This window comes from Sparus aurata, chromosome 22 (genome assembly GCF_900880675.1).
Source record: "Sparus aurata chromosome 22, fSpaAur1.1, whole genome shotgun sequence".
Classification (NCBI taxonomy): domain Eukaryota; kingdom Metazoa; phylum Chordata; class Actinopteri; order Spariformes; family Sparidae; genus Sparus; species Sparus aurata.
In genome coordinates this window covers 23,969,793-23,997,474 of record NC_044208.1, presented here as the reverse complement: position 1 = coordinate 23,997,474, position 27,682 = coordinate 23,969,793, and the positions used below count along the sequence as shown (strand labels likewise).

At 44.1% G+C, this 27,682-nt stretch overlaps 3 protein-coding genes across 5 annotated transcripts in view; 1 reads left to right on the top strand and 2 right to left on the bottom strand.

Moving 5' to 3' along the window:
• ino80 (INO80 complex ATPase subunit) overlaps positions 1-7,708 on the bottom strand; it is a 37,267-nt gene extending 29,559 nt beyond the window's left edge. Inside the window, exons 1-17 of one of the 3 annotated variants that reach the window (XM_030405661.1) lie at positions 7,540-7,708; positions 6,047-6,112; positions 5,428-5,619; positions 5,124-5,281; positions 4,960-5,027; positions 4,684-4,830; positions 4,430-4,550; positions 4,138-4,343; positions 3,990-4,043; positions 3,588-3,791; positions 3,263-3,467; positions 2,873-2,940; positions 2,557-2,778; positions 2,273-2,353; positions 1,814-1,909; positions 1,072-1,131; positions 398-540 (exon numbers count right to left, since the gene is read on the bottom strand). In XM_030405661.1, the coding sequence (XP_030261521.1) occupies positions 398-540; positions 1,072-1,131; positions 1,814-1,909; positions 2,273-2,353; positions 2,557-2,778; positions 2,873-2,940; positions 3,263-3,467; positions 3,588-3,791; positions 3,990-4,043; positions 4,138-4,343; positions 4,430-4,550; positions 4,684-4,830; positions 4,960-5,027; positions 5,124-5,281; positions 5,428-5,579 (1,985 nt within the window). In that variant the 5' untranslated portion in view covers positions 5,580-5,619; positions 6,047-6,112; positions 7,540-7,708. The remainder of the gene's footprint in view (positions 1-397; positions 541-1,071; positions 1,132-1,813; positions 1,910-2,272; positions 2,354-2,556; positions 2,779-2,872; positions 2,941-3,262; positions 3,468-3,587; positions 3,792-3,989; positions 4,044-4,137; positions 4,344-4,429; positions 4,551-4,683; positions 4,831-4,959; positions 5,028-5,123; positions 5,282-5,427; positions 5,620-6,046; positions 6,113-7,539) is intronic. The other 2 variants (XM_030405660.1, XM_030405662.1) reach the window with 2 other exon arrangements.
• A 650-nt stretch (positions 7,709-8,358) lies between these two features.
• Positions 8,359-13,656, bottom strand: vps18 (VPS18 core subunit of CORVET and HOPS complexes). The gene is made up of 9 exons (XM_030405801.1): positions 13,219-13,656; positions 12,926-13,067; positions 12,652-12,743; positions 12,087-12,337; positions 11,548-11,901; positions 10,176-11,438; positions 9,837-10,046; positions 9,448-9,684; positions 8,359-9,292 (listed from the first exon to the last, which is right to left on the bottom strand). The coding sequence occupies exons 1-9, from the start codon at positions 13,319-13,321 to the stop codon at positions 8,996-8,998; spliced, it is 2,949 nt and encodes a 982-aa protein (XP_030261661.1). The 5' UTR covers positions 13,322-13,656; the 3' UTR covers positions 8,359-8,995.
• Positions 13,657-15,039: 1,383 nt separating this feature from the next.
• Positions 15,040-18,474, top strand: rhov (ras homolog family member V). Its single transcript, XM_030404254.1, has 3 exons — positions 15,040-15,394; positions 15,712-15,770; positions 16,629-18,474. The coding sequence occupies exons 1-3, from the start codon at positions 15,190-15,192 to the stop codon at positions 17,073-17,075; spliced, it is 711 nt and encodes a 236-aa protein (XP_030260114.1). The 5' UTR covers positions 15,040-15,189; the 3' UTR covers positions 17,076-18,474.
• The last annotated feature ends 9,208 nt before the right edge of the window (positions 18,475-27,682 follow it).

The window sequence follows — 27,682 nt, the reverse complement described above, 5'->3', positions numbered from 1 at the left end:
CACGGAGCCTCGACATCATATCCAGGACATACGGTCAGTAAATATGAGTCAAATACAGACCTTGCTGATCCAGTATGAGTGCACCACATGAATCACAAACATGGGGAGGTGATTTCTAAATGACACAAGCTCTGCTGGTAATACTAGTCCTGTGCAAATAGGGCTCAGGACAGTCTTTTGGATGGTGTGTTTATCTGCTTAAACTAGCAGTCGAACACAGGATAAAAAAAAATGCAGATGACAAGCTAGAGAAACCTTTAATGTAGAGATGTATATATACACATTGGGCTGAAACATTCAAAAACTAATTCGAAAAAACACGTAGCTCTGAGCTCTGCGATGTGTTTTGGGAATACAGAGTTACATGGTGACACGGCAGCCGTGTTCGTGTTTTTACCTGGTGCTGCTCTTCAGCGCCTGCGCCTCATCCAGGACCATGTACTGCCACTTGACTCTCTGGAAGTACTTGACGTCCTGGACCACCAGCTGGTAGCTCGTGATCACCACGTGGAAAGGTGCGTTTTGTGTGTAAAGGGTTTTCTGTTGAAACACAGACAAACACATAACACAACTTACAGACCAGAAGAAAATGACTGAACTCAACTCAAAGTGACCTATTGTGCCGTACATTTTTGTTAACAGATTCCGAGAGTTTGTTTTACTTGTTTGTGTTTTGTGGTTTAATTTGATTTATTTTTTATTTAATTGGGATATTTTAAAATCTCCAATGTCTGAATCTTCCTAAGAAATTAGAGGTGACTGCTCTCAGATTATAATACATTTCATAATAATACATTTTATTTGTTTGATGGCGCCTTTCAAGTCACCCGAGGTCACCTTTCATAAGATAAAAGCATAAAATCACAGAATAACATCACAGAATATTAAAAACAAACATTGACATAAAAAGAAAAAGAAAAAAAATCTTCTTCCTGCACTACTTTGCTATTGTATCATATACCACTGGCAGACAATATATCATATAATAAAAATAGTTAATTGTTACAGGGCTACAAAATAACACAATAAAGCATTGTATCTGTGTGTTCATAGTCACCATCTCTTCCTTACCTGGCTCCAAAACTTCCGAATCACCTTACGATCATGAGGATTCCCCCAGTACGGCAACACCTGAGAGACAAAATTATAAAAAATGGGGAATAGTGAGTCTCGAGTTGTGTGTGATTCCTATTTTCAAGCTTTTCCAAACCGCCTGCATTGACATCGAGCAATGCAAAACGAAAACAGAGCCACAGTGATGTTTCCAGAAGAAACACTTAGACATAGCATCACGTATGAATCACTGCGCCAGTTGGCGAGCCGTTGATGGGAAATGCGATGTGAAAAGATTTACACATCATTGCATCGCTCAACGCACGCTGGCGTTCCATTGTTTTGGGTCAGTCTTGCTTTGAGTGTTCAGGAAGCTTATCTTCAAATTGTGTAATGGGGTCTTTTCACACCTCATTAGCAAAACAGACTGGATTTGATTTATTTTCAAACTGGCATAGCTGAGTGTTGAGCACAACAAAGAATCGTGCGCGTTGTAGTGGCTATGTGTGCGTGTGCGTGCGCGCGCGTGTGCATGTAAGCATTGCTGACAGCTGATGTAATTGATAAATGTTGTGTTTTAACATTTAAGAACACACACAGGTTTTTAAACACACGGTCTGGTAGTACAATACTGCCCCCTAATGATTAGTCCCAGACAGGTTTCATCCTCTTGGCTCTCAGATGGGGACGGCAGAGACGGGGATGCCAGAGGTTCCTGCGGACGCGTTTTCGAAGGTGTTTCCGCTTTGTGCATTCTCACCTTGAATTTGGGCACAAAGCGGGTGAACTCCTGGTGCCAGTTGTTGAGCGTGGATGCAGGGGAGATGATCAGGAACGGGCCCCAGATGTTGTCTCTCTGTGCGGGAACAAAGAGGAGAATACATCGTCAGCCGCCACAACAGGTGCTCGCGCACGTGTGTGTGTGTGTCTGTGCATGTGTGAGCGCCCAAATAACAGGATGCAACGGGGAAACACGCCGTGCATCTTCCTGCCAGTGAAAGCACGTATTTCCCCTGAATTCCACTTTTTCTCCTTTTGGTGTTATGAGACTGTTCGACCTGCGAATCGGCGACTCGCAACAATGAATAAGTCATGTGAGTCATTCAGTGGGACTCTTTAAAAGGATGCAGGTGCACAAAGATGTTGGATGTTTGTGATCGAGTACGGGGGGGGGGGGGGAACAACTGAATATTCCACAAAGCTTGTTAAAATCTCTCACCTCTGCTAAGTGTGCCAGCAGGGCGATACTCTGGACTGTCTTCCCCAGCCCCATCTCGTCTGCCAGGATTCCATTGATTCCCTGCAGAGAGGGAAGAAAATAAATCTGTCAGTGTGAATTTAAAAAAGCACATAATAATGTGGAAAGCTCTGCAGTGCCTGAAAAACCAAAAACAATAAGCAGATACACATTTTACATGTCCGACACGATGCCAACTGAAAGCACTGAGAGAAAGAAGAAGTAAATATTGTTTTGTTTCTCGTGTCCGAGGCCGACGTGGGTACCTGCTCGTAGAGGTTGGCCAGCCAGTTCATGCCCTTCAGCTGGTAGCCTTTGAGTTTGCCGTTGAAGATGGTGGGCTGAGGAATGTCTTCACCCGCGTTGATGGACGGGTTGGAGAGGCTGTAGCTCTCTCCAAAGCCAGAGCCGGCGCCCGAGGATGAGCTGCAGGCCGCGTGTAGCGAAGCGCAGCGGCTGTCCTTCGCCTCCTCATCAAACATCCGCGTCTACGGCGAGAGATTTGGGGATTATTTTCCACAGAGTGTGAGTGTGTGTGTGTATGATGAGTTCATCTCTGAGGCTGTGCGAGCATCGACTTACTCTCTCTTGATGAATCTGGTAGGCTTCTTTGGCATTCCTCAAGGCCTGAGACTTGTAGTGTTCACTATCTGAAATGGCATACAATTCCAAGATAAAAAATGACCCGTGTAGTTTCTCATTTATTAGAAACTGTAGAATATCAAAACTGGATAACAAAGTGACTCCTCAGTGACCTGTTTTTTAGTTTTAGTAGGTCACTGCACAGATATCCTGCTGCTCAACATTGTGAGGAGGAAAAAAAACATGAAATATATTTTACAGACAGAAAAGAGGCTGAAGAAGTAAGAAATATAATAATAACAGGTCTGTTTGTAGCAACGGACTCGGTATTGAGTTTCAGCCGCTGACTCCGCTCCAGTAACAGAATAAACCCGACTGAGCCGTTCATACCGTAGTCCTCCTGTCCCATGTTGACCATTACGCCTCCTCCGATATCGATCTGTCTCTGCGCCGCGGTGTCTTCCAGCTTTCTCAGAATTTCCTCCTGGGCTGTATCTCCCTCTGGACCCCCGATGCTGGCTTTACCGCTCATGAAATGAGCATACAGCTCCGTCTGGGTGATGAGGAAATTCAATTTGCGCTGCTGACGCTTGGCCTGCGGGAGAGGAAGGAGAGCAGCAATGTTTTTTTCATGTTTCCAGAACGTATGTCGATGCAAATACTTCAATAGAAAATGTGCTAAATGACCAAAGAAAACAATTTCCGCTCCACCTACTTCTCTCATCTCTTCATCTAACTTCCGTTGCTCCAGCGCCTCCTTCTCCGCCCTCTTCCTGTGCTCCTTCTCCACTTTGTCATACTTCTTCCAGTAGAGCATCATCTCCTTGGTGAGGCGGCGAGCCCTCGGTAACGTCTCCTTGCAGTTCTTTTGGGCCTGGATAGCTGCACGCCGAACCTCTCTCATGCACTGATGAGCCAACTAGGACAAACAAAAAAAAAAAAAGAGGTTTAATGATGAACTTAATCTACAATTAGCTTTTGCACAGTCTGAAAATGAAGAGTTGGTGTGATGACTCGACCAGGAACAAAAATATGTGGAACTTCACCAAGTTTATTTCACAAAATATTCAGAATATTCCAGAATAAACAAACAGAGTAGTGTGTATATGTGACTTACCTTTTTAGCATTGGTCAGTACTAAGTTCTTAGCAGACGTCTTCTGCTTGAAAGACTGCAAAATAGGTATAAACACAATAATTAGTTACTGGATGTTTCACCAGAAATTCTTGAGCACGAGCTTGTTTATCAGCATTGTGCATACTAACCTTGGGGATCTCCTTCTTAGCGATGGTCAGCCAGACTTTCCGTCGACGTGCGTTCAGCTGCTCGATGGTGAGGTGTTTCTTCTTCACTACGGGTAGCGGAGCATCGTGGGAAAACTTTGCGAAGATCTTGGTGACGTAAGGACGCCCCTCGTCCAAAAAGTCTCCCTCTCCGCGTTTCTTCTTTTTCTTCACCTTTTTTAGTTTGGCTGTAAGAGGAAAGCATGTGAATGATCGATGTGAAATCTTATCGACTGGTCCAGGAATTATTCAGTTATTATTATGTTGTTTTTACCCTTGAATTTCTTCTCATCTTTAATCTTCTTCTTCTTTGGGCCCAGTAGGTGGCGCTGCTGCTCATAGAACGGGTCATGAGTAGAGAGGAGTCCAGTGCTGTAATACTGATACTGGTGAAGCTGCAGGAGAAATATACAAAAGATGGAAAAATTTAAAGAAGATGTTACAAAAAACACACATCAGACGATTCTACTTTTTGTCTTTGTGTGCGTGTGTGTGTGTGCGTGTGTGGTTGCGTGTGTGTGGCTGTACCTCTCGGTCAGAGTGGAACTTGCTCTGATGCTGCCTGGTGAAGCGATGCAGCCTCAGCATGTCATGCAGCTCCTCCCGTGACAAACTGAAGTCGGAGTCGTCGGAGTCTGTGTCCGAGTCTGTGGTGTCGTCACTCAACAGGATGCTCTGCAGGAGACAGAGAGGGAACGAGGGAGGAAGGAATGAGAAAGAAACCACGAAGGAATGAGGAATCGTGTAATGTGTCAATCAATCAAATGCTTAAATCTGTAGGAAGATGGAGAATATTAAAAAAACCTTCAGCCATTTTCTGTTCTTCTTCAGCTTGGAGAAATTGTAGAAGCTAGTTTTATCTGCCTTTTGGTCTGTGGAGTTTACAGGGAGAGAAGAAAACATCAAATGATATCTTCCACTGTTATATGTGAATAACATAAACATTAACATGTTTAGATATGTCTTACCTTTACCTTGCAGAAGAACTCCGTTGAGGGGCTTCCCCTCTGCCAACCCCTCCCCTTGCTCACATGGCTCAGTCTTCACAGTCAAAGCTGTATGCTGACCGGAGGGATCCAGGGACAGCCCTCTCCCCAGTGCACCATCGCTGTCATCACTGTCATCACTACAACATGAAAAATATGCAGCTTTAAGCCCGCCATTTGTCCAACAACACAAAAACAGCATTTGGACGACTAATCTCTCTATCCAAGCGTGAGCCGGATAAAACTGCAGAGCCGACCAGAACTGATCCCAGGATGTGCCTGTTACCTGGTAATGTCTCTGTTGAAGATGGCGGCAGTCTGGCGCAGGAACGTGTCCAACCTCAGGGTTCTTTCTAAGCGCTGCAGGTAGAGAGGTTTGGCCAGGGCAGAGCTCCCTGATGCCCCAGCCTCCAGCCGGCCACCCTGCCCTGACGCCATGCAGCACACGCACCTCTGCCCAGCAGGGCAGCAACTTTTACTGAAGAGAGAGAAGCAGAGGCAGATGGCTCGAGGTCAGAGTGAGCAGCACAGGACAGACTAACTATGGGGTGAGTAACACTGCTGTTTTATCATAATTCACCTAAATCATAGCAAGAACTGGTGGTGTGACGGTTCATACCACTTAAAGGATTTGTAAATGACTCACAAGGCGTTTATAAGCAGTTACTGAGGGGTTTTTTTTTTTTCGCCTTTACTATCCCAAGAGATGTTCTAGTCCAGCATGTGGGAGATATTCTCCTTCTCCGCACATCTCAGTCGCAGCCAACATCTCAAATTTTGTCATGGTAACAAAACGGGACATTTGGTTCCAAATATCAAGAATACTCTCCTCAAATGGCTGGGCGTGCAGTACGGTGCCAGCACGTGGCTCACTGAGCAAGCTGCAGAACAAACAGTGGACCTACCTTCTCAGGAAGGGATGTCATTTTTTCTCGATTCCAAGATTAATGACAAGACAACGATGAACACCCCTACAGAAGAAGAAACCCACAGTCACAAACCAATATTCACGTGTCAATATCAAAGTGTTTTAATGGCGTGCTCGCGCTCTTTCACGTGTTGTGCTCTTTTTTTTTTCTCTATTTATGGAGTTTGTTTCATTGTGCAATACTGACAGTGTGAGCGGTGCGTGAGTACACCACTCTCAAATAAGGAGCTTTTCCATAAACATATATTTTCAAGTTCAAAATGTTTTCATAAAAATAATAATAAATACAATTAAATGAAGTAAATGAAAGCAAGCACCTGCAACACTGTGTTTTAAAACTGTACAGGGCTTAAACTCATGTTTATAATGTAAATGTTTAATGAAGGTGGTCATTTCTACTTTTCCAAGAAGAGTTGTTTCCCCACTTGTTTCAATACACTGCATATAAGTTTCACATCATTCCATTCAATTTGTTAAAAGGTCAAACTGGAAATAAACTTTTAATAGTTTCACTTCCCCAAGGCTATTACACACGGGACATAACAGAGTATTACACTGCTGTTCAACTTGTAATTTCATCTTTGGCTGCATGTGTGATTGTTTTGACAGATGCTAACCTTTAATGTGGTTTCCTCTGTAATTACTACTCATTTACATATTCACTTGACTTGCTGACTGCCTGAAGTGTGGGGAGGATAATAGGAGCTAAAGTCAAGCTGGAGTTTGGCCTTTCTTTCTTTTTTTTCTAAATGAAGAAAATATGAGAGCTGTGTTCACCTGGATAATTATTTAGCTTCATTCGCTAAGGCACCGTTATGTTGTGATTAGCTAGCTAGCAAATCCGTGCTAGCATTAGCCGGGGGTTCTGCTAGCTAACCTTGGATGGGGCACCGGGTTGTGAGCTCGCCAGCTAACGACCGTTAGCAGCCTCGCTGTGTCAGCACGGTAGCATTGCCTCCGATCAATGATAGTAAAGGGTCAAGGTGCTGGTTTACACACACGCTGACAGCTTACTGGTTAGAGTAAACCACACCACAGGCGTTAGTTATCGTCGCTAGTTGGTTTTCTTTACAGCTAGCCTGTGTGGCAGAGCGGCAGCATCCTCGCTATCCCTCCTCTAGTGTAGCTTTTCATCACAGACGTTAGCTTATCCGACACTAAGCGTTTTGACACAGACGTCCTCTCGCACCATTAATATGAAGTATTCAAATCGGTTCTGTCTCTTTAAGGCCACCACCTCCCTTCCTAAACAATGTATTAAGATATGATATTGGTTTAATAGCAATTCTTCAAAACAGGCTAGCCGCGGTGCAGCGACAGCAAGGCCCTCCGCCCGCGCCTCTCGTACCCTTGTTGCGGATACGAGCGGGGGACTCGGAACGAATGATCCCCATGTTTTAATTCTTTCTCCCTCCCGGCCATCTTCCCCCATTGCTCCTTCGCCATAACAACCACCATGGAGTCTCTCACCTCGGCCCCGTGTCCCCCTTTCCGTCTCTCTCTTCGCTGCTGCCGACTCTCGGTTCTCTGACTCCAAAATGGCGGTTTGGGGCGCCGAGCGAGTCTGTGAGCTTTGAGTCGGCAGCAACAGCAGAGAGGCGGCCACTTTCTGTTACTGAGAGAGCAGAGACACGACGCCATGGCGAGGGTACAGCAAGGAGCAGGCGTTTTAATCAATCGCAGATAAAGGGACGCTCGTCTATCGGAGTCTCCGAGGGCACAGCTGTAAAAAGAAATCCAAGCGGTATATTTGGCAAATACATTTAGGCACATGGCTACAGTGTGTGCCATTTACGGCCGTAAATACACAACCATTTCAAATTCATCGATGAATTTCCGATGTCGATTAACAGCGTCTGCTCACTGCGAAGATTACCGAGCTACGTCTTACGTCATCAGAAGGGAACTCCGTTTTAGGTATGGTGGGACTGATGGATATTCACAATAAAATATGGCTATTATAAAGCTATTCTATGATGTTAAGTGTTTACAGTTAACTTAATGAAAATGTCAATTTGCAAAAATATATATAGACCATATAAAAGGCCGTTTCGGTCCAGTTTATTGTGACAATTATGATACAAACATTTTCTTCCCCTGGTAGGGTTTTGGACAATGATGCTTCCTGTAACTGTGGCTCCAACTTTAGTATTGTTAATAATAATAAGTCTTTTCCAGGCCCTACTTCTACTGTGAAATGTGATTTTCTTGGCTACTCCAGAGAATTGGCGTATCCCCCTGACGAACTGTGATGAAGGACATTGATTACTCTCAGCACAACACGGCAGATTGTTAAAATCACTTGTTAAATATTTATTACACTTTAAAACAACCAGAACAATCAGTTAATCAGTACTGCCAAGCTTTAATTTGCCACAGTTGAAATGCAGAACAGTGAATACATGAGATAACAGTTTGTTAATCGGCCCCACGATAACATCAACAAAGATCTGTACAGTGGAGTGGATGAACTAAACTAAGGAATCACAGATATTGTCTTAAGTGCAGGTAATGTTTCCAATAGACAAAGCAAGTGCAAGACCAAATATAGTTAATAGATGTATAGTGCAGCTTTTGAATCATTTTCTACCATTATAATTAGAGGTTCAGGCACATTGTATGCACTGTGCAGCCCTGGCAATATTTTACATCACCCCATCTTGTATCTTTGCTGACAATGTTGACATTTTGCTACACAGTCCCATACAAAGTGCAAAGGTCTTTAAATCAGCTTCAAATACTGCCAACAAATGAATGTACGCTGAAGAGAACAACTGAAGCTGATGCAGTTTTCAGCAGTAGGCACTACCAACAGGCCATCAGATGAATGTCTGTATCCACTGAATGGGCCAGTCCTAAATATGGCGCAGTGTAACTGACATACAGATGGTGGGCTGCCGTGTCTTTTCACATTGAGAGGATTCATTCATAGCCAGCTGGATTTCTCCTCCTCAAATTTCTGTGGATCAATGAAAGGCTTGTCAATGGACTTGATCATCAGTTCGCCGCAGTACACGCATTCAGATGCAATGATGTCATCAATGTCCGATTTTATCTGCTCGCGGCTTGTGCCTGCGTTGCCCTTTCCCAGGCTGGAGGTGTCTCCTTCGTCCTTGGTTGCTGCGCGGTGGCGTGACTTCGAGGACTGCGCGGTCGCAGCCAGCTTTTTCTGCAGCTCCTCCAGACGACTCTGCTTATATGCTGTGAGGTGAGGGGTCACTTCCTATGAGGCAGAAAAAAACAAAAAAACTGGGTTAAAAAAAAAACAGAGCTTTGCAACTCTCAAACATGGCACTTACAGTTACTTAGCTAGTTAAAGGGCACAAAAGAGAAAGTCTTTTATTGACACTGACAAAGTAGGAAGCGGCAGTCAGTTACCTGGAACAGGCAGTCATAGTGGAACATGTGTCCACACAGGAACAAATAAAAGGGCCTGTTGAGTAATGGGAAGTCACAAGCAGCACATTTTTCCTGAGAATCCACTACACCATATTTGTTCCTCATTTCCTGGATGTCTTCTCTGATGCGTTTAGCGCTTTCTGTAGCCTCCTCCATTTCCTGCTTCAGCTCCTCGATGTGCTGGTTGTACTCCTCCAGGGAGCTGCAGATGGCCTCCTGAGAAACCGCAAACAACAGAGGATAAAAAACATGTTTCTATGTTAACCGTACCGTGACCATGCATCACATCCATCTCTACCTAAAAAATGAGGCGGACTGTATTGTGTGGTTTTGAATGCTTTCCATACTAATTCAAAATATGTACGGACCTTAAAATGGTCAATGGTGACAAAGTCGGGGAAGAAGGGCAGGATGTCTTCGATCTTGAGCAGATTGCAGCTGGACAGACAGTTCATGGCTTTCTTCACATCTTTCTCCTCCTGCACCACATGGCGGGCGATCTTTAGCCAAAGCTTTTTCCTCAGCTCCTCGTCATCCTCAGGCAGGTCCGCACATGACTTGGCAGAGTCTACGTCGACCTATGAACGATTAATACATTTTAAGTTAGATGCATTTGTCAAATTGTTATTCAAGATTCTTGACCATATTCTTGATAGTATTTATATACATGCAATGTTGACCCCCCAAAACAATAATACATCTCTTACTTGTAAAGCAAGATCCACTGCCTCCTCATACAGCTCCATAATCCTATAAACCAGGACACAGGCTTTGAGGTAGCCATGTTCTGCACACAGCCTGAGGGCGTACTTCAGGTCATAGTGGATCTCTGAGGCATGTGTACCTGCCTGCTCCAGGTACCACAGCAGACGGTCCGGCTTATACTTCGCATAGAGTGACAGCAGGTAGTTATGGATGGCCTCCTCAGTCACAGTCAGCTCGTACACACAGAACTCCATGTAGCGGATCGTTTCGTTGATTTGCTGGGTGCTGCCCATCTGGCTGTAGTTCATCAGAGCCGGGATGAGCTTCTTTGGGTCCAGCCGCTTGCCCATCTGAATCCACGCATCCACCACGTTTTTGGGAATGTGCTGCATGAGGACGGGGGAGAACTTGTAAAAAAGCTTCTGATCACAGTGCTTAGAGAGCACCTCCAGAGCGGCGCTGTAGTCGTCGTGCTGGCAGTAGTGGGATATCACTCTCTCATAGTCCTGCATGACGACTGAGAAGTAAACCATGTCGTCAACGTTGCCGTGGCTGGCAAGCAGGTCGTAGATGGTGCTGCGGTTGTTGAACAGGCACTCCTTGTGTTTGGAGTTGCTGAGGAATTGGCGAAAGTCATCACGGGTCTCCTGGAAGATGATGATATTACCATCACTCTCCAGCTGGCCTAACCGGTTCAGGTAGAGCTCAGCTAGCCAGGTGACTAGCAGGGTGATCTGTGTTCTCTCGCTCTGTTTCAGATTATTTAGTTTCTTCAACAGAAACTCCTTTAGAGCATCCTCTTGTTTGGCTTCAATGAACTTGAGCGCTATTTCTTCAAAGTAGTTCTGTGTCAGTGCATAGCACTTGGCACTCTCTAGGTATCGCTTGTTCTTGAAGCAGTGCTCTGCCTCTTTAGCCAACACCATGTCCATGCACTCCGGCCGGTCACGGCAGTACTCCTTGGCCAAATCAAATTTATTCATGCTCATGTACATCTGCCAGACATCCCTGGACTCTCGCTGGACGTGGTACCGGAAAACTGCTCGCTCGGTGTATATCCACACCAACCCGCCAACTGGGTCCTTGATCATCTTTTTGAGGGCGCCGAATTTATCTGGGAATACATCCTCATATACCACCTGTCCATTCAGAGTGCAGATAGCCTTAACTCGGTCACGGAGCAGCAGCAGGAAGTGGAACTGTGTCAGCACAATGGAGATGGGACGGTTGGCACTAAGGTCAATGTCAGGGGTGTACTCCCATACCTGTTTGATAGTGAATAGGAAAGTACATCAAATCATAAAAATAAAGACAGCAAAGGCAAACACGTAGTGGGTAGAACTAAACATTGTCGAGGGACACGCGGACATTTACCTGAACATCACTCAGCAGGGAATCAGGCCTGACGTAGTCAAGCTGACCATAAAGAACTCCATTACCCATCATCCAGGCAAATGCCTTTGGGGAGGTGCGAAGCTTCGATGTGTAGAAGGTGATCTCGCTGTAGCCCATGTTGGCTGGGAACTCCTGGAAACTGGGTAGCAGGTCCTGGTTCTGGCTGAAGATGGAGCTGAAGCCTTGCTGCTCGGACCCCTCGGCCACTTTACCCACGAACTGGAACAGGCGTTTGCGGGTGGTGGCGATGATGAAGTACTTGTTCTCCAGGCCCCGCTCCACCTCTAGGCAGCAGACTGGTGCAGGCTTGCCATCCTCCTCCAGGGAGTGGACCTGTCCCGTGAAAAAAATGTTATTCACCAAGAGAAAGACAGTTTTTTAACAGTATTTTCTATGACTTTTGATTACAGTAGTATGGACAAACCTTTAATAGTTTACACAATATGTATAAACATGACCAACTTAATGTTGAAACTTGATACACGTACTAAAACACAATGCCTAACGAATGGTCACACCTGTCTGAAGTATTGATCTGGATTGGTGTTGAACAGGCTGCCCTCGGCTGCAGAGATCTCTGCTTCAAAGATAATGCCCAGGCTGGTGCCAACCAGGATGGGCCCTGTGTTGGTCTCATTGCCCAGCAGCTTGTTCCAGCCCACGCTCTCGATGAGGTGGCCTCTCCAGCGGGACAGACTGCGCACCTTCTGCGTGTTCCTGTTGAGATACAGACACTCGCTGGTGGTCAGGCTGATCAGCAGATGGGATCCTGCAGAGAGAAAATATGGAGGTGGGTACTGCTGCTGCCGTTAATGAGTCATAACCATGATACTGCCACATTGATCTTATAAAAGGATGTAGTAGCACTGGGCGTTCAATTCAAGGGTTGATGTGTTGCTGCAGTCTCTGAGGTAGCCATACTACTAACATTTCTGCAGAACACCTACAAAATGTTTACAATCAATACACATTTTAAAGGCGTAGAGAGATTCTGCGGATATTATGATGATATAAGACAGATAGAAAGACAGTCTCATCAAAACAAACTATCAAGACTTCGAATAAGCATTGTGGTTTTCTCACCGGTGGGGTCCAGGAACAGTCTGTGCACTTTACTCTCATCTTTCCTTCCTAATTCAATCTGATTAGGCTGATCAGGCTTGGCCAAATCAATCCTACGAGAAACAGAACATGATAGACTGGTATCAGCATTGTGTGTTACAAATCTTTTACAAACAGATGAGCACTAATCACAATGAAGAACAGACATTAAGCAAAACTAATCCGATCATGGCAAAACAAAAACACAAGTGACCACTATCACACGGTTTTAAGTGCTTATTATGGTGCTATTTGCCTCAACAGGGTGTCCTTTCCCAGACTCATGCAGAGCTGATTGCTGCAGACTGAAAGGTGGTTTATCTTCTCCGGCGGTGTAAAATCGATCCGCTGCTTGTTGAATATCGGCTTCTCTTCCTCAAGTCTCACATTCACAAAACCTATGAAGCACACAGAAATATCGGTGAAATCAGCGAGTGAACACAATGACTGCGACATTTAACTGTGTGCTTTAACATTGCTTTTAAAAAAACCTAATTATTATCAGGTTGTAGCATCCTTGACGCAGCTCCAGGCAGGAGAGCGACCTACCTGAATGTGTTAGCCCGATGTTGGCACTTGACAAGCGGCCGTGCTGCTGCGCACTTTGCCTGGTGTTTTGCGAGTCCTCGTACTCGTCAAGTATCGACGCCATGGTCGTATTTCACCTTATTTCAACACCTGTAAATTAATTTCTCCCCAGTTAAAAGAAAAAAAGAGAGACACTGGCGAATAAACAGTCCTAAGACGACATGGCTAAGCAGCTAGCTAGCTAGCTAGTACAACTTCCACCCGTTAATGGCACGCGAGCGCACTTTCCTCTCCGCGCATGCGTCCAAATGAAGAGTTAAAGATGTCGAATATGATGTGAATATCTGCAGGACGCGCAGGAATATGTTAAAAATTCAACCATCCATCCTCTCACAATAGCTAGCTTAGCTTCCGACTGCACAACACAGGGTGGACCCGGAGAATCAGGTGACACAAGGAATCATGTGATCACTTTGGATGTAGTGCTCGTCTTCGGCGCTGGGTGGCGCAGTTCGTCCAAACTTCACAACAGGTAGATCATCATGAAGATAATGAGAAATAAACTTCTGTGCGCCTCCACAGTGTTGGTTTTTGTGCAGTGAATGGTTGTAGAGGCTTTGCATATCATAGCTTTTGATTTACCTAATTATTTTTCTGATCTGATCTTTTTTATATACTTTATTAAAGGTGCATTATGTAGTTTTGGGGGGAGAGATTTAAACCAGAACGTTTTTTTTTTCATGCATAAACAAAGAAAATAAACAAACTCTCTCTGCCTTCATGAATTAATAAACTGAATAAACAAACTGACCTGAAAGAACAAGAATAGTTCTACTGTTTTACTTTGTTTATATGTGGCGGACCCTGCCACTTTTCCAGCTTCAAACAGATCTCTGGGGACCGTATCAATATATATACTTATACATAGAACTATACAACTTATTAGAAGTTACAATGAAGAAAAAGATGCTTGGGAACATTTATAATTATCATTCAATTCCCAGTAAGTTTACTGTTTCAGTGCACTGATGTCATTTCAGACAGTATATGTATGTATTGTTAAAGTGTATATCCTGCCTCTGTTGTTCATCTTTGTCACAAGTGCTTCATAACCACATTTGAAGGATCAATGCACATGTGTGAATATCAGCTGATTTTTTATTGATATCGGTATCGGCATCAGCCTCAAAAATCAGGTATCAGTCAGGCTCTAAAATGAATAAATAAAAACACATTTACATTGGATTATCATGTCTGTAGATTTCCCTTACGCGTATTTATTTTAAAGGGACAATATGTAAAATTTCTAGTTGAAAACATAAAATTGAAATGATCAACAATATGTGAAGAAACATAGCAGTTTTGACATTATGCCGTCTGTAATGTGTTGTATGGATAACTTTGTTCGAATGCTAACCCAGCCCATCCCGGTCGGCGAAACTCCCTGAAATAGACAGACTACTTCCTACAAGGGCTGTTGCATCTTTAAAAACCTGTCGTACATTTTTTGTTAAATCATTTCCTCCAGTTTTTCTGTTGTTAGTTTTGCTACACGATGTTGTGGGCTATGTTTGTGTTTATTGTTGCGCGCAGTACTGAGGGAAAGTTTCATGGATGTGCAAACCTACGTCGCAATAAGCCTTTCAATTCTGATTTTTTTCTGAAAAAAAAAAAATAAATAAAAGTTGAAATCAAAACTTTAGAAAGTAAATTTTTTTAGGATGGATAGCAGACCTTCAGCATTGCAAACACTTCTCCTCTGTCTGTCTCTCTCCTCTCTGGGTGGGAGTGTCCATGCAAATCACAACCTGTCTGAGCACCGACTCCCCCCTTTAAAGCCTCCCTCCCCTCACATGTCGCTCATCAGTCAGAGCAGTACGAGTAGCCGGGCGGTGACAGACTCTCCCCTCAGCTGGCTCTCTCAGTATCGACTCTCAGTGCGATCACACAGGAGGAGAGGCTGCGTTCACGACCTTTAATGCGAAGCTCGACATGCCACCTAACATGGATTACTTTTACCACGAGTCCCGAGTGCCTTCCGCTTGCGGGCTGACCCGGGAGGACGAGCTGGAGCCCGGGGTCATCAGCTGCATGCTGGTCGGTGACGGAGCCGTCGGGAAGACGAGCATGATAGTGAGCTACACCTCCAACGGATACCCGGCCGAGTACCAGCAGACAGGCTTTGACGTCTTCTCAGGTCAGTCACCAGGAGATTTTATTGTAGAGTTAAGAGTGAGAGTAAAAATGGCATTTATTTGCATGGAGGCTGGTGTGTTTGCTTTGGTTCAGCATGGAGGAACTGTGTCACTGCTTACAAGTTAACAAACAATTCAGTTTGCAGTTACACAAGTCTGAATAAGTTGTTCTGAGGATATTTTAGAGTAATTTGATTGCTTTAAAATGATGTACATGTAGGTTCTGTGCATGCATGGGTGTGATTTTCATGTTTGAAATAAATCTATTAGAAAGTGAACTTAATTGATACTGACCGAAGATGTTGTTGGTCCCTAACAGGTCAGGTCCAAGTGGAAGGAGCACCGTACAAAGTTCAGCTTCTGGACACTGCTGGACAGGTAAGACCGGAGACTTGTTATTATTATTTTGAACAAGAAAGATTTACTAGCAATCACTGCTGATTATTTTCACAATTACTTAATTGGTTGTTTCGTCTATAAAGTGTCACGAAATGGTGAAAATTGTTTGCCGAGCCCCAAGATGACATCCTCAGATGTCTCGTTCTGTCCACGACCCAAAGATTTTCAGTTCCCTGTCACTAGGCAGTAAAGAAACCAGGATGTACTCACATTTAAAGGAGCAGAATGTAGTTTTGGAGAAGAAATTCAAACTCAGAATTTTGACATTTGCATAATTTAATGAGGTAATAATACAAACTCAGAAATATTTATCCTCTCCGAAACTGAATAAACAAGCTGTTGACAGAGGAAAATTAGGTCCCAGAACACAGTTTGTAGCTAGAGAGGTGGCAGGGTCCGCCACATGTAAACAAAGTAGTTTTACTTTCTGATTTAAAATTCCTTCCCCAAAACTACATAATTCAATTTTAAGAAAATGAAACTGAGAAATCTTGACTTTAATTAATCGATTATCCAAATATTTGGTGATTAATTGAACAAATAACTAATCGATTAACTGTTGCAGCCCTGAACTAATGTTCACTGTCTCAGGAAATTATGAATGGAGAAATCAAATGAGTAATTTTGTTTGTGTCATGATGGATGAGAGTACAAAACGCCACAACCTTGCTTCATCCAATATGTGACTCAGTAACAAAGTTTCACCCAGAATGTTAATAGATGATCATTTCCCAACACATCAGTGACTCAGTCTGTCTGCTCACTCCTCTGTCACGTCTGTACTCACTTTGATTGACACTAAATTTTGCTTCCTGTCTTTTTTTTTGATCCCTTCAGGAGGAGTTTGATGAATTCAGAGCTCTGTCCTACGCCCACACGGACGTCTTCCTCCTGTGCTTCAGCATGGTCAACCCGGACTCGTTCCACAACATCACCAAGAAGTGGGTGTCGGACATCAGGGCTCACAACCCGTCCGCGCCCATCGTGCTCGTCGGGACCCAGTCGGACCTCTTGCTGGACGTGAACGTCCTCATCAACCTGGACAGATCTAACGTCAAGCCCGTCCTGAGCTCCCGTGCTCGCAGCATGGCGGAGAAGATCAGGGCCGCGGACTATATCGAGTGCTCGTCGCTCACGCAGAAGAACCTGAAGGAGGCGTTCGACGCGGCCATCTTCGCCGCCATTAAGAACAAAACTCGCAAGAGCAAGAAGAGGAGGTTTTCGGACAGGCGCACCAAAGCTTTCTCCAGGTGTAGCTGGAAGAAGTTCTTCTGCTTCATCTGAACTCACCAGAATGTGGACAAGACTCTTTAATTTATTGACTTTTGCTTGATGTCACAGCTCCCGCCTGTGGCAATTTAGCATCCTTCCCTGTTAAGTGGCATACTTTATGCTGGGATGCCAAATGGTGCGAGGAAAAAACCAGATATAAGCACAGTGAGCGTTGGGAACTAACATCTGTGGGGACAGCAGAGAGGATTCTGGGTGATTCTCGGCCAGCAGTGTTGTTGCTTTATATTGAAATGTGTTACTTTATAAAAAAGAAAAAAAAAAAATGTGTCTCACATGTAAAATCAACTTCTGTGAAAGCTTTCATGTGTAATGCATCAAAGGGGGGCTGTGAATTGAGTGAACTGAGACTTTAAAGGAGGGAAAACATATCGAGCAGACTTGATATTTTCTCACATCCGCAGGGAGAAAAGGACAAGCCGTCATGTAAATGCTGTGAATTTGCATTGCGTGCTCTGTGGCCAGCTGCAGCCTTTAACGCAGGCGAGAGCGAGAGACTGACAGAAAGTGTCGCGCTGCGTTCAGGCACATGGGCGTTAGCCACTTCTCTGTTGTGCTCTCGCTGTCTGCTGGCTGCTGCGTCCTATTTATATGCAGCAGCTGCAAGTTCAGGTTGCGGTGCGAGGTGCCACATTCTTCTTCCTCACCTGTGTGTGAAAGCTCCCCTGGCTGGTTTGTCTTGATTATTATCTGGTCCTCAGGTAAACCAAGTGACGACCTTATCGTCCGCGGTATTACCTCGTAATTTGTCTTTCGCCGAGCAGCGTCCCCTGTACTTTGGGACGAATTGGAAACAAGCGTATTTCCCTCAGACTGGGGCAGGAACTTGTTTGACAATCATCCTCTTTAGCAAACCTTTAGCTCTTTGTCCCTCTCGCCCATCAATCTGCATCTGTGAAAGCAAAGCACTGCAGGAGTCTTAACTTCCACCCTGCTGATCCTCCCACCACCACCTCCGACAGCCCGGCCTTTTTTTTTCATTCACACCTCTTTGTTTGTATGCTCAATACACTCCTTATCTCCTCAATAGCCCGGTGTGTACAGAGTTGGAGGACGCTGCTCGGCCTCTGCCTTGAATGTAAGCGTAAAGTAATACACAGCCTCGTGCCTGTGGCGTCACATTTTCCACTCACTGGATATATACATGTGAGCGTGGCTTTTTCTATGCTTCTTGTGGAAGTGAGCTTAATGTATATAAGACTCTGTTTGTTAAAACAGGTTACTTGTCATGTCTGAGTATATGAAATGTAAAGAGAAGACATGGATTTTAAAGCGTTGATGTACTCCACGAATGTTTGGTATCACTGTCACTTATCTCCCTCTCTCACCTGTGTGTCTTTTTTTTTTTACATGTCGGAGTGATGTGATGCAAATAAATGAAGTGCAAATCATACCGTCTGTGTAACGTGTATACTTTTTGGAAGTGCAACTCACAAAGCAATCACTTGCCAAGACCGAGAGTAGCGACTGCTTTAGGCTCAGGGAAGAGTTTTTCAAGAGCGGGCGCTGTTCTCCGCAGGGAAGCCGGAGTAATCCAGCTCAACCACTCCAGGTACTTTTCCTGAACCATCTCTCCGGCCAAAGATATGATAAGTAACCTCTGGCCTCCCGCTGTGCTCCAGGTCCACCAATTCTAATGCAATCCACATGACTGCTGATGGGGTTTGGCAGTGCCATGCTGTGACTGATAGCTGTGTCTGATTGTGGCTCCTTCCAAAGGGCTATAGAGACACGGGAGAGTGATTGAATCGCACTCACTGATTGAGAATAAACAGTAGCCGTGTGGAGGTTTATCACAACAATGGGGTGTGCACACCGTCGCTGACATTCGTCCGTAAAGGTGTGACTATAAAAAGAAAAACACACGGACACGGAGGCGTTTTTGTGCACTTGAAGACAGAGAAGACATGTTGGACCGGGCAGCTCTGCGCTGCATTTGTTCAGGACAGGGTGGATGAGTCATAGATGAGCGAGACAATAAAAAAACACACTCACCCCAATACATCAGCAATCTGTTTGCCATTAGTCAGAGTGCCGTCCATCACGATTGTCACGTGTCGGCGTTCTGTTTGAAGCGGCTGTTAGCGACGGGTTAAAGCAGGACATCCTTCGTCTCGGACGGATGACCTCGTATGGAGAGGTCACAGAGAGGAGCTGGTGTTTTGTCATCGGACACCGCTGACACAGTTGGACCCATGGCGAACTTTGACTCGGGGATCACCTGGGGCCAGCCATGAGGGTTTGGGAAGCTTGATCCACTGCTGTGCTCAGGAGGGATTTCAAACGTAAATAATGATTTAAAGCTGCTCTCATCAATATTTTTACATACACAGTGGAGCTTTGAATCTTCTTTCATCTTTTTAACTGCTCTGGTTCGCTCCCATCAGCTTTGTTTTCAGATGCAACAGGCAGCTGTTTTAGTGGAAAAACCTCTAAAAACCCAGCGTGCACGGCAACAAATGGCCGACAACTAGCTAGTTGGTCTGCTGGAAATGTTTAAGGTGATCCCTTGTCTTGTTTTCAGGTCGTTGTGCTTCGTTCAGCTGTCCAGTTAAGCATTTAATGAAGTTTTGAGGAATCTTATCTGCTGTTTTGTTGAAGTGCGTTGTCCCTTGGTTTTATGTTTCCCACACCTAACCTTAGCCTTAAGCCCAACAAGTCATCTCTATGATGCACAAGCTCAACCCACCCACATCCTGACCACAACCAGTGATCCCTGCGATGCCTAACAATACGTGTCTAACCAGTGGTTTCAAGGATAAGTTCACCCAAACAACTGCAGTAGATGTGGACTTACAAAAAAACAACTTGTATAAAGCTTGTCCGGCATATTCAAAGTATCCAGAAGCCCGGTGTTCCCAAATGTGTCTGAAAAATACTTTATTTATACACTCGACACATGGAAGAATTGTGTAGCTTCAACTTCAGAGGTGGTGTGTGCTAACAGTTTTAGCGGGGCAGCTACAGTGAACACCCCCATGTAAGGAGAATGCTTCAACACCATTTTGCTGCGAAGCTCCAAGAATGTTTTGTGGACAACAAAACTTCCCCCAACTTTTCATTTGAATTTTCAGTTTTGGGTAAACTTATCCTTCAACCCCAGGGAAGGGAGGCACTATTGATGGGCTAGCACACTTCAGCACAGCGTCAGTTTATTTTTGTAGTTTGTGCCACTTTTCCAATTAGTAATAATAACACTGCATTCACTGGATTAATCGCTGATGAGGCCAATGAGGCTAAAACCAGGTCAACAAGAGAGAAAACACAAGCAATCCGACCATCAGACGGCACAGTTACCCCCCAAACGTGCATTACAGTTTACAACAACTTCCTTGCTCAACCTTCACAGTGATACTCAGAGTATTTATACACCTATAGTTGTCCATGCACACCGTCCTCCTGAGCAGTAAGGGATAATTACCCACATCATTTTCCGTTTGACCTCCAGATGAAGTGCGTCAGAATCGGCTTGTTTACAACACGTCTGATTGTCTGCCTGCTCGAGTTGCTTATCCCGTCAGACATCGCTGCGGCGGTACTGCCATGTTCCCAAAGCGCGATACTATCGCGTACAACAGATATGATGTACACAATCACCAAAATAAGAACAATGATCCTTTAAGTGCAGACGGGCCTCCTAAAGCCCCGACTTGTTTAGAGGGCTCAGGAGGAGTCGAGGGAACCCCTTTGAGACGTGATCGCTGTCAAACAAAAAGGTTTATCCCGTGTTTATCGTTATCCCGTGTGTGTGTGTGTGTGTGTGTGTCTGTGTTTTGCAGAAAGGTAAGGGCAGCTCAGCTTTGTTTGAGGGCAGGTGAAGGTCAGCGCGGTTATTAACGTCTTGAAAGGGAGCGGCCTCCGGGTCAACTCAGGCCGCGAGGCTGCTTTGAGGATCGCACTTGAATGTCACGTCTTATTTATGACTGTTTTCCACTCGAGCCATTTGTCACGGATGCTTCGTGCGCTCCATATATGATATACGGTGGACGCATGAGTCACACACATAATGCAAAACACAGACACCCCGTGCAGGTTGCACACTCATAATTGAGCAATAATGAGGGCCACGTCGGACTGGTTTTTGGTTCCCAGGAGTTCAGCGCACTGTTCCTCCTCCTCCTCTCTCTCTTCTCATGGTTAGTCATCCATTTGTTCTCATCCATACACAGGGCCGGTTCTCCTCCCAGGATCTCCTGCTTGTAGCGATTGTGTCAGGAGTAGTCAACCAGGTCTTCCCCTGGCTCAGGGCCAGTTTCACTCTCGCTGGGTTTCACTGTCGCCGCAGATTGGCAAAGGAGGCCTGGGAATCAGCAGGTGCACTGACAGGTCTGCCTGGCCCAGGACAAAGCCAATTGGCTCGCTCGCTGCTGCGCCCCTGCCACCTGAAATGACAGTTTAAGTAGTTCTCGCTTAGGGGAAGTGTTGGCACGGCACGCAGTGACTGTTTCACACAGATTACACTGTCGATTGCGGTGTCGTTGTTGTCGTCGATGAATTAACTGGCTACTGTTTTTGCGATTGCCTGGAGATGTTTCTAATTGAACCTGGAAAGACACAAACACGACTAATGACTCATTTCAACTCAATATTTGAATCAACGGATCCGAACAATGCACACGGTGGCTATAACTGTTGTCCCCGTGTGTCACATGTAATTCACCTCCAGGGTTCATTTCCATAACAAAAGCACAACCTGTCAGTCACGTTAAGTGTGCGAGCGGCTGTTGATTAAAGAGAAAAAAAAAAAAAAGCTGTCAAAACATAAACTGTCAGTTTCGGTGTCGAGCAAAGCCGGTGAGAATCGTCCCAGTTTACTGGCTGTGACTGTGCCTGCAGGCAACAACGAGTATTTCTGTCCCACAGTCAACAGCTTCAGCTCGCCTCCATGAGTCTGCCGCCCTCGTCACCCGTGCAGTTGGGTAATGCACGGGGAGGGTAACGTGCAAACTTATCTCCAACACCACCACTTGCAGACAGAGTCGCAAGCAGACAGCGTATAAACCTTTGCTCATTGTGCAGGACAGCACAGTGTCATGTCATTTGCAGCAACATTATTATCAGATACGCTTCTGTCTGCGGGACGTTATCAGATTTTGTTAATCTGCAGTCGTCAAGGGACTTGATGACTTCTGAATGACCATCAATGGCCGCACATGATCAAAGCGGTGCAGCTCCTGAGATCTGAGAAGTGAAAGAGCGCACTTAGCACTCTGTGAACGATGAGGCGTTTAGCACTTCAAACAGGCCGCGTCGGGGCTCATTATGCCACTGATGACCCAAAGATATCCAGGACGCTATCAGCTCCCTGCAGCTCAGATGTGAAGCGTCGCAAAAGGAGACGACTGGTGCACAATGTCACTGAATTCACGATCATATTGTCAAACTACTTTGTTGATTCACTTTACAGTCCCACGTGGTGTTGGCAGCGGAGGCATATGAAAGGAAATACACATAAAACAAGTCTATACATGAGCGACGCCTCAATATTGTCTAAAGAAAAACAACACAACATCAAACAGACAGAACGCTGTGCAGCAACTGTCTGCAGCGTCTGTATATATATCAGCATATGCGTTCATGATATAATACAGACAGAAGCAGCACATGCTGCAGGCTAGTGACAGTTATTAGATGTGCTATGTGTACTTTTTACATTTTCATTTTGTGCTGAACTGTTCCTTTAAGTGTCCAGTGTCTGATTTAAGGGCAAAAATTGAATAAAATATTCATAATTATATTTTCACAGCTGTAAATTCACTTGAAACTTAGAATTGTCATGTTTTCGTTACTTTAGAATGAGTCCGTGTTGCGCCACAGTGTTTGTCTATGGTGGCCTCGAAGGGACAAACCATACGCTGCGTCTAGAGAGGGCAAGAGTGAGGCGAGGGGTGTTTAGTCGGATTAATCTGCAACCTAACACCACTAAATCCTACACACTGGACCTTTAAAGTTGTATTTTCTTTTAAAAATGAACAAAGTTGCTTGAACAGTCAGAATATATCAGCCTGTTTCATTTCGAACATGTTGCTCCCACAGATGAAACATTAGTGTCTTTGAAATAAACATCCAGGAGAGTCATTTATGAAAAACACCTCTGCTCATCTAATGTTGTTTATTCAGATATCGCCAAGGCTATTTTAAGCTTTACTTCCCTGATGGAAAATCAGACGTGATCTTACGCATGTCTGAGTGTTGGTTTACTCACTAAAGGTGTGACAGTCTTATCTACACACTGTCCTCTCTGCAGGACACACCGCCAACCCATTCTCTGGATGATCACCACTCAACGACTGTATTATCTTCCCAGAGTAGAGAGTGGGGGTGATCTACGTCAGATCTCAACACCCTGCTTCTGATGCGACTTTAAAGAGTTGACGTTGTGAGAAGCGCAGAATGCCTTGTTTGAGCGCCGCGTATAATGAGACGATGAGGCATCGTTATCAAGTGTGAGATACAAGCTGGTTGTGGATTTAGAAAATACTTCTGAAAACTGTATTTGCTTTTGTGACAGAAGTCAGCGGTGGAGGTGCAGATCCTTTTTTTTGCAGGATATTGTGATACTGGGAGCAGTGGTCAAATGTAACTAAGTACATTTACTTAAGTAGATATTTACTTTGATTGATCATTTCTTTTAAATGATCTGTTCAATACTCCAATACTCCACATTTCAGAGGGCAACATTGTACTATTTTACTTCCCTACATTTATCTGACAGTTTTAGTTACTAATTAGTTTTCAAATTAAGTTTTTTACACATAAAAATCCTGAAGAGTTTATAGAATAAGAATAAGAATACCAAATTAAACTACCCAACAGTTTTGACAAGTTAATCTGAAACAATTGGTCCATTAATCAACCGGACGATGGACAGAAAACAAATAAGCAACTATTTTAAACCCGATTTCTGTAAATTGCTTCCAACCCCACAAATGCAGATTTACCTCTCCTTTTGATAATTTTAATTATTGATTTATGATTTGTGGGCTGCTGGATATGAATAACTTTGTAAAGGTATCGCTGTTTAAAAAAACACAATCAATCAAGTAATGGAGAAAATAATCAGCAGATTAATCCTGTTATAATTAAAAATTCCACTCATGAGTAGTTTTCTGCACTGGATACCTGATAATACTTACATATTTCAACTGAATATTTTAACAGAGTACTGTTTTAATGTATTTTTACAGCATAATTTTAGCAGTGCCATTTAAAGGGGTAACTGCCAATTTTACACATTAATGTGTGTTTACAGGTCTTGAGGAACATTAGTACTGCATATGTGGAAAAAGTAACCTAAAGACTTTTGGGAGCTGCATGTAATCTGATAAAGTGCCCCCATCGATACATTGCATTGTGGGTAATGTAGGCATCAGGTTTCGAAAAGGAAGAGGAATGCATGGAATAGAAAAAAACTGATATTTCTGCTGAGTGCTGAATTGATGTGTCAACAACTGCAATGTGTAAAAGTGGTGGAGTTACCGTTAAACTGCAAAGTATCTGACTACTTCCTCCAGCCTGTGCAGATGGTCTGTATTTATGTTTTCACTTAACAAAACAGGAACAGAGAGTAAAACAGTTAAAAAATGAGATGGTCTGAGTAAATTAGAATTGGGTAATCCAATAATAATGGTATATTTTAGAATATATTCCAGTTACATTGAAGATGTGCTGGCAGATCTTTGACCTCAGTGTTTGCTGTGCTGTTGTCCCAAAGAGGTTTCTTATATCATATCAGAGGTACAGCAAGTAAACAAGGTAAAGATGACACATCAAGCAGTAATAACGAGTGTGGTTTCATGCAGTTCATCGAGCCGCATCTTAATCTGCAGCCAAGCTGGAAGAAGAGATGGACAGATAAACAGACATGTTCTAACTGTGTCAGTGTTTTTGAATCACAGTTCTGAAAAAGTGACAGTTAACCACGTTCGAGAGCCAACACTGAGTGCCATTTGCATACGGTACACGTGTGATTCGATTGGTTGCGAGCCTGTGAACTGGGTGTGTCCCCACGTCTGGGAATCAAGGGGGTGAGGTGTTCTCACAGTGGCGTCGGGGGAGCCAGGAAAGGAGGGAGGCAGGGGTTGTTGTGACATCCACACAAACACACGTGGTGGCAGCGAAGCAAGCGGGGGCATGATGCAAGGCGACAGCGCAATACAGCAATAAACAACAATAAACACACATACACAGTTAGATGATGCGTGACCAGAGGAATACGGGCAGTGGAAGAGGAGTGGAAGGTACATGAGCACATGCTCATAGGGCAGGCAGTCGCCGATGACTGTTGGCCAACACATGATGTAGTCTCACGGGTAAATGACAATAGATATTGTGTGTTTCAGTCAGAGCGATAAGGTGTGTCTGGACTTGTTGAGCCGAGAGTGGCTGGCTGCTCTCTCTGCTTACTCAGAGCGCAGTAAAGTGGCTTACTCAGCCTGTTTGTGTCACCATCAAACAAGTGTGTCCTCATACAGAGGAGGAAAAAGAAAAATTCAGGGGAAAATTCATACGAATCAGAAGTTCTAAACACCAGAGATTAAATCAGACGTGTGATTGGACGGGATGTGACCTTAAACCTTTATCTTTATTATTTTTGATTGGGTTGGAGAGGTGGAAAAAAGGGGTCAGCTCCTTCAATTAAAGGAACAGTTCCACACCTTGGGAAAAAACACTTTCTTACTTTCATACTGAGAATTAGATAAGAAGATCAATGCAGAGAGGTGAGTCAGAGATGTCAGGATACCAGTGAATGAAACTGTGTTTTTTGTTTTCTTACCAGTTGTATGACTGATTATAGGATAACAACACGAGAATTCAGTCATTTTCTGCTCACCTCCATGCAGATGAAGGGTTCGGTAAAGTTTTGTTGTCCATTAAACATTTCTAGAGCGTTACAGCAAAACAGCGTTGAAGCCTTGAACGACTGAAGTGGATGGTGCGTGTCATCTCTTTTACTTAAGCAGCTACAGGGAAGATTTCAGGTAAAACAGTCCTTTCAAATTCAAATTCAAATTCAAAGAACTTTATTTTTCCGTTAGGAACTTCATTTGTAAAAAGCGTCAGTGCAGTGCAAATTTTAGATAAGATAAATAAGCAAATAAATACATACAGGTGAATACAAAAGAAGTACAAAACAAATGTTAAAAAGAGAAGGACACTCATCCACACGCTCACACACACACGAACACACACCCCCACACACAAGCCAGACCGGGTCAGCTCTTCAGTAATCTGATTGATGCTGGGACAGTCCTTTCAATCTGCTTCTTTTTTTTTTACCTTCCAAACAGTTCCCCATCTAATTTAGCTGTCTAAATCAGTCCACTCCCGCTTTGTTCTGCTCAGTGGTCACGTTCACCTCTCTGAACCAGAACCTGCTGCACAGATTTGTGTTTTTGTTCGTATTTCAGGGTTTTCATTGGCCTGTTTGTGATCCGACAGCCTCATCGGCGACAAAAATTAAGATTAAATGTTGAGCTCCTTGATGATATGCAAAGTAAATATGTAGATAACATGGTGTAATGCATATAAAAGTGCGAGTAAAACTACACACTCGAAAATATTTTCATAAATTAGAGACGTAGATTGAGACAGGGCCTGTGAAAGTTATCACAGTGGTGTTACAAGGCGAAACAAGACATGCTGAGCCGCACAGGTGCTGGTGGATCCTGTTACCTTTGGACAAAAAGTCAGGCAAGCGCCAAGTATCTGGTTTTTGTGCTAAGCTAAGCTAGCCAGCTACTGGTTTTGGGAGCTTAGAGGTATCAATCTTCTCATCTAACTCTCAGCAAGAAGGCGATAGAGTGTATTTCCCAAACTGACTTAGTGGAAAATGGCACCTAGGAATATAAAATAGTACAAAATGGAAATACACAAGTAATGCACGATTACCTCAAAACTTTACTTCATCATTTATGTAACAAATGTCCGCTTTAAACCCCAAAGATGCTAAAAAAAAAAGATGCTACGTGTTGAACACAGTGTGCTAAGCTTGAAGAAGACACTTGTTTATTTAGTTTTGAGGAGCCTCACACACAGCACACATTCACAGCTCTACAGAACATGATGTACACGCTGTGACATTAGGCAAACAGCGCTAATTTATTCCATGTCAACGCAACTGGAGTTACGTAAACGGCTGTTTACCCCAGGAAAACAAGAAGGAGCTTCAGCTGTGGATTGACACTGTCACAGAACCAGACCCGAACACAACAACATGCTTTTATGACTTGTTTTTTTGGAAACATGCTTTTTAAGGAGTCCTCAGCTTTGTGAAAGTGTTCCTCTGAGTCTTTTTTGGGGAAAAGAGCAGATGTGTCATGGATTCATGACGCAACAGAAACTTGCTGCAGGGCTTCCTCAGAATAATGACACGGCCCGAGAGATTAACTCTCTTTAGATACTTTCCAGTGAATGTTGCCTTCACTGTTAATTCCACAAAGATCTAAGATAACCGCGTTAATCCTATGACATGACGTCGGTTTAATCCAAAACACCATGTCTCCAAGGAAATCTAGTTTTTTCCTTCTTAGGAGTATTGCTGCTGTCCAAAGAGGGGCCTGTGGGCCAAAGTTGGCAGCCATAAGGTTCAATTTGGCCTA